The sequence below is a fragment of the Papaver somniferum genome, chromosome 11 (genome assembly GCF_003573695.1).
Source record: "Papaver somniferum cultivar HN1 chromosome 11, ASM357369v1, whole genome shotgun sequence".
Lineage (NCBI taxonomy): Eukaryota > Viridiplantae > Streptophyta > Magnoliopsida > Ranunculales > Papaveraceae > Papaver > Papaver somniferum.
The window spans coordinates 59,097,234-59,103,619 of NC_039368.1; the positions used below are offsets into that span (position 1 = coordinate 59,097,234).

Here is a 6,386-nt window from a genome sequence, read left to right on the forward strand (position 1 = left end):
GATTTTACATGAGGGAAGTATTTCATGAGATTTCCAAATTCTTGAGCGAAGACTCGATCCGCTGACCTCCTACTTGAGAATCAGGATCCTGACTGGGCTAACTCCTGATGGTTAATATAAATCAAACTAATTGAGTTGTCAATCTTGGTTAGTAAGTCAATCAAATTCAATACCACTAATTAAAACGGGCACGAATTAACCATGAGTATATTAATTAAATACCCTTAGCTTTGACACCCAACAAATATATCCTTATACAACAATAAAAATACCCCCACATTTAAAAACCTTATCCGTTTAAAAATAGATTACCTTAATACCCTCACTCATATATTTTTTTTTAATTTCAAAATACAACAAATTTCTTTCTCTATCACTTCACCACCGTAGCACCACCACATATCCACCACTTTCATCATTCAACTACCATTCCACCACTACCTCCCAACGAACACCACCTACTAACCACCACCACCACTCCACCATCGGAACACCACCACGCCACCACTGCCAATCCACCACCGTCGCCGCCAGTCCACCACCGACGCCGCCACCACCAGTTGTGTCAACAACCAAAGTTGATCAAGAAAAATAATCAGACAATAAAAATAAAAAATATGGTATCAACAACCAAAGTTGATCCCCAAAATATGGTGTCAACAACGGAAGTTGATCCAAAAAACAAAAACAAAAATAATAATATGGTGTCAACAACCGAAGTTGATCCCAAAACAAAAAATTCATAAAAATGGTGTCAACAACCGAAGTTGATCCCAAAACAAAAATCAAAAATAAAATAATAGATAATATACTGTCAATAACCAAAGTTGATCCCCAAAATCAAAAATTCATAAAACGTTCAAATTATTTATGATATCAATAATCAATGTTGATCCAAAAATATGGTATCAACAACCAAAATTGACCCCAAAATATGGTATCAACAACCAATGTTGATCCCAAAAAATTGATGTACAAAAATTAGTGAACCTGACGTGAATCGAACACGCATTTTTTGACATGGAGTCAGTTGTGCTACCATTGCACCACAGGATCGGTTCAATTTCACACTACTCAAGGAAAAGAAATTACTAAACCAAAATACCATGCGGTACAATTATGACGAACAAATTACTGTACTAATTATTAAGGAGAATGTATAGTATTTAACAAACCATAAACTACTGTTTTTCTTGGCAGCAACATCATCAACGTTGCCATTAAATACTCGTCAAGACTGCTCCATCATGACTCCTGCACTACTAGTACTACAACACCAACAGAAATTGCTAATGTGATTATACCCATTTTCTCATCCACATCAAATGATACTTGTGGTATACCTCTTCTGTATGAAAATTCAGTTTCACTTTCACCTACTCAACAAGAAGTATAGCAACAAAAACTCAATGACTTCTCTCAAGTACCACTGCAGCAACAAAAACAAGTATTGCCCAACAATAAAGATGTATTATGATATATGGATTATTACCCCCACCAGCACAACAGACGCAAATAAACCAACAAAAATATACAAAAGTAGCTGGTAGGCCCTCCATTTTGTGTCCCTATATGTTCCTAAAGATGCAGTTACTTTCGTTCCTATACACAATCCAAGTGCCTCATACAATGTCAATCCCACATAAACTAAAATCTGACAATTTTATACCTGCAACGCGGACAAAACCCAGTATAATGTTCAACATGTTTCCCCACGATTCTGTTTCCAGGATTTCAAGGAAGTTGAAGTTATATTATTGTATAGCTCAAAAAAATTCCAGCAACAGCTAATTAAACATAGGAGGAAACCTCATAAAAATTAACATCAAATGAATTAAAAACGGATCAATACACTAATGAATACATACGAATCACCTCAAGTGGATTTTTCAATTCCACTGTATCCACCGACTTCTCTACCATCAGCACCACCATATCCACCGTTTTCTTGTCTCCAACCACCATATCCACCTCCTATCATCAAAGTTTCTTATCTACGGCTCAAACAGATGAAATCATTACCAAATCCTAAAAAATCTGAATCAAAAAAATGCGAACTAAATTTATACTCGTACATATCGATCTTTACCTTCGATTTTGAATCTTCAAACATTTGTTGTCGAAGAAGACCGTTAATTCAACAACGGATCAATACACTAAAATTGATTTGTAAACCCTAATTTTTCAGCTTTTTGATTTTTCGTTTTTTGATTTTCTCCTCTAAATTGATCTTGTTGATGTTCTAACACAATCAACAACTCAATTTTAGGTTTGATTTTGCACGATTTTCATTTAGTTTTTCAGAGAGAGAGAAACCAAAAACATAAATGAAAAAAATGACTGAATTAGATCGTGAATCAATATGTCGTGTTATTATGTAGGGGTATATCACTAATCTATAATCTCGGGATTTCAGTGTAGGGGTATTATTATTTTTGGTAAGGGTATTTTTAAAGGTCATCAGAAATAAAGGTATTTGTAATATTCCCACATTAACAATTGCCAAATTGTCTGGATAAAGGACCGTTATGGATACTACTACTTCGTAACAATTTGACATTTTGTGAGCCCAAAAAACAGGCCCAATAATAGGGTTCATATAGATACACAAAACATTCATCAGATGATGAAAATCACATAATATTTTCGTTAGTAAAGCTATAAGCTAAAAATTCGAGATATAATGCATAACTGGATTTTATGCCCGTGCTACGATCGGGCGGATCCAAAAACCACTTTGCCTCGCTCTGTTGGATTTTTTATTTGGTATGGCTCGGCTTTGTTTCGTCATGTCGTTTAGGATTTTTGATTATCTTTTTCCTTTAACCATATTTTTGATTTGGTATGATATGTCTTAGTCTCGCCCATCGTGCATTTTTGATTTGGTGTCGCGAGGCTTCATCTCGCCCCGTCGTGATGTATTTTTTACTGGGTGTGACTCAACTTCGCCTCGTTTCGTCGTGCATTTTTTATTTGTTGTCGTGGGGTTTTGCCCAGCCCCGTAGGAATGCAAGTGTAACTCGGCTTCCCCTCAGCGCGTCGTTTAGAATTTTTTTTATTTGGTGTGCCTCGACTTTGCCTTGCCCACCCAGATGCATTTTTTGATTTGGTAAAAAAAGAAAAACCGTAAAACTTGAAGATGCCTGAAACAAATATCATTAGATAGTTGGCGGGTAGCATCAGCCAACTGAATATTCTACAAATGTGTGCAACTATCCGATGCTAAAAATGCAGTATTAGCTAATTAAATGGTATACAACATCTATCGGATGCTAAAATTGTGTTTCATTTTTACGCCACCTTGTGAATGGTTTTCATGGATACACTATCTTTTATATTCCTTATTACATACTACGCTTCAATACTATTTTTTATAATCTACCCGGTTGATGTATGAATGCCAATTCTTTTGAGATTGCAGAAGACTAACTACTCCATTTGACCGCAAACAATAGCATTCGTCTCCAAGAATTGGTAATCCAGTTCTGCACCCAAAAATCATTTGGAAAGCAGTTTGAACATGAACATAGAACCCTACAACATAAGATTCATAAACTACGAAGAAACACTCCTTTCCCCATTCTATAAACTTGGATTTAGCACCAAAAGGCAATCACAAAATCGTTTAGGTTGTTTTTCTACTGACTGGATTCTTGTGTGGTCGCTTTGGTGCAGTTGTATTTTCCAGTAGGAGTCTGTGTTTCAGCAGTTTAGAGCTTAGAATACCATAAACTCATATAGGGCATATATTCTGTACCACAGTTTGAAAATGGCCTTACACACAATAACCTTTAGGCAAATAAAGAAAATTGGCAAGTAAAGGAAATTTATGAGCTAAATGCATAAAAACTTCTTTAAATTCAGATAATTTACTATGTACCCCACATTACTCCCACCGGTTTACCCTTACCACTTTCATCCAAGATTAGCAAACTACCTAAGCTAAAGCTATAATGTACAACGACATCACTTCGACTTAACTATGCTCACAGAAGCATAAGAGCTTTTCGACGGTGCTCCAAGCCATAATGCAAGTACCTTGTATCCAAACACATGAAAATTCTGATAATCATCACAGTAGATTAAAATGTTATTTAATCAAAACAACCACCAGAACCAGAATTACAAAACGGATGTGTTTTCAAGTTTCAAGAACTCACATTCACTTCCAAAACCTTCATGTTTAGATAGTCCTGAGCACGATGATAGACTCTTACTGTCACAAATTGTAGTCATCGTCAACCTACTCTGTTACATTTGACCAATTTCAAAGATCCTCTAAAATCATTTATCAAGTCCACATTTGGGGGAAGAGCAGTCTGCACCAGTAGCACAGATCTACCTTCCTGGCTTCTCAATATTCCATCCATTTCAGTCTGCCATCTGGATATCCACTACTTTGAATACAATCAGCAAAACCCCTCCTTCTTTTCTAACCAAACTCCTCTGCAAACCCTTTGAAACTCCAAGTAAACCCATCATAACCAGCTCGCAGTAACCCCTCTGGTGTAGCGACATGGACAACATATTCATTCAAGCAATTTGTCAAACATTTGATTTGCACGATCTGGTGGTGCTATTGTGCATCGAGGAAATCTTCAACAGCTCTCCAATTCCCTGCAATTTCAATTACACAAAACAAACCCATTCAACATCAAACTTCCTCAATCTCCAGTTCCCACCATCATCATAGAAACCACGGCCTCCATCATCAACTCCATCTGTTTCACCATCAAAGCCATCGTGCAAAAAATATGCAGAATATTAACAAATCAATTGTGCACAAAATATACCCAAATCAGTAGTAGTTTTATCAAAATAAATATCAAAAAACACAAATATAACCTTAAGAAACCTAAACTATAACATGGAAATCAATTTGCACAAATCAAATCCGAATAGAAACTTAACATTAAAAACTTAAGGGAGATTATCACACATCAAATCAATTTTTCAGTTGCGACGTATATGAATCTAGCACAGATTTGTGTTTGAATAACCCAATTTGGATGAGTGGATGGGTCTCAGATGGTTTTAGGTTTACAGGTTAGGGTTTTGTTCGAATTCGATGCCGAGACGAAGAAACAGCGATGAAAAAAGAGGAATTTTAATTGGGTATTTGATTTGGAGTAGCAGATGAGAAAGCAGGGTAGAAAATTGCTGAGGTTCATGGGTTTGAGTTGGAGAACGGTACGATTCATAGATGGGTTTTCAGCAGAGAAGAAGTAAAGTATGGCAGGAGGAAAGCCCTACTACATAAGATTTCTCACGGGTGTAGTGTACACTTGACGGACGTTAGTAACGTACAGTTAAGTTTTTGGTGTAAACAAAGTGTAAGTAATTAGTTAGCTGAAAAATCACACGTAAGTATTATATACACACGTTTTAGCTAACGGTGTTACAAACGGCAAATTAAATACATGGTGTAAACAGAGTGTAATTCATGTTTTACTATTTTGACCAATAAAATCCCGCCAAATGTCCTCTCCAGATTTACAAATACCCAAACTTTTTATCTAATTTAATTTGAGGGAGTGTCATACTCACCATACAATGTGGGAGTTTATACGATTTAGCATTTTAAAAGAGGGGAGATGTATACAAAATTGGTTGTACACATGACAGAAATGGTTATTGCTTCTACGTATACTCATTCATTTTGTCGATTCGTTTCTCATCATAAATGCCAGCATTACCTTTATATATAAGACAAAATTCCAGATATTTCCTTATCAGTCCAGCTTTAAAACTAAATCCAATTAATATCCAACTAGAAAAACCAACTCCACTATGATTACTAGCCGATAATTTTGGTTCAGCATTCTTTAATTGAAACACATAAGAGCAATTCCCATGGCAATGGTCAAACACAAAAATATGTTCAGCCAAGTAATGAACAAACCCGTTTCTCCACTATGAAAATCTCAGTTAGCGAGCAACTATTACACGCGCGTTGTTGAATCTCTCGCCAAGTACATCCTATTTTAAACAAGTACAAGAATAAACATTATTTTATTGGATATAAATATAATATTAATTTTTATATTATTTCATTTTATAATCTCTCAAATCAATGATTACTGTCTCCCATTTTAAATATTTAAATATATTTTTTATATACCAATGATTAATGTTCCCCACTTAAACATATTATAACACATTATATATCTGCCACCTGTATTAAAATATTAAAAGAAGTAATGAGCGATTCAGAATTGTGCGCCAGCGTTTCTGAATTGTACGCCAGCGTTTCTTGTACAGACGCGCAGATGAAGTTGACACGCCAGCGTTCGTGGTAAGGTCCCGCGGATGAAATTGACACGTCAGCATTCGTGGTAAGGTCCCGCGGATGAAATTGACACGTCAGCATTCGTAGTAAGGTCGCG

The 6,386-nt window shown here is 35.9% G+C and overlaps 1 protein-coding gene and 1 long non-coding RNA gene across 14 annotated transcripts; both read right to left on the reverse strand.

The window, feature by feature from the left end:
• Positions 1–238: 238 nt before the first annotated feature.
• Positions 239–2,424, reverse strand: LOC113321490. 12 transcript variants are annotated; one of them, XR_003346710.1, is made up of 4 exons: positions 2,090–2,424; positions 1,869–1,994; positions 1,670–1,720; positions 239–507 (listed from the first exon to the last, which is right to left on the reverse strand). XR_003346710.1 is itself a non-coding variant. In XM_026569403.1 (4 exons), exons 1-4 carry the CDS (start codon positions 2,111–2,113, stop codon positions 1,246–1,248), a joined length of 312 nt encoding a protein of 103 aa, XP_026425188.1. In that variant the 5' UTR covers positions 2,114–2,424; the 3' UTR covers positions 713–1,245. The 12 variants fall into 12 exon arrangements, 1 of the variants encoding a protein (XP_026425188.1); XR_003346709.1 differs by lacking the exon at positions 239–507 and adding an exon at positions 713–1,376 and having other exon boundaries at positions 1,876–1,994; XR_003346708.1 differs by lacking the exon at positions 239–507 and adding an exon at positions 713–1,429 and having other exon boundaries at positions 1,876–1,994.
• Positions 2,425–3,830: 1,406 nt separating this feature from the next.
• Positions 3,831–5,225, reverse strand: LOC113321071. Of its 2 annotated transcripts, none has more exons than XR_003346460.1 (2): positions 4,940–5,225; positions 3,831–4,721 (listed from the first exon to the last, which is right to left on the reverse strand). It is a non-coding gene; the product is annotated as an uncharacterized LOC113321071 (long non-coding RNA). The 2 variants fall into 2 exon arrangements; XR_003346459.1 differs by having other exon boundaries at positions 4,912–5,225.
• Positions 5,226–6,386: the final 1,161 nt, after the last annotated feature.

Excerpts from the sequence above, each read along its gene's own strand:
- LOC113321490 (XM_026569403.1), bottom strand. The coding sequence starts at position 2,113 with ATGTTTGAAGATTCAAAATCGAAG. Across the intron at positions 1,721-1,868 it reads AAATCCACTTGAGGTGATTC|AATCGTGGGGAAACATGTTG; the intron begins GTATGTATTCAT and ends TCCTGGAAACAG. Across the intron at positions 1,377-1,669 it reads GGGTTTTGTCCGCGTTGCAG|GTGAAAGTGAAACTGAATTT; the intron begins GTATAAAATTGT and ends CTTGTTGAGTAG.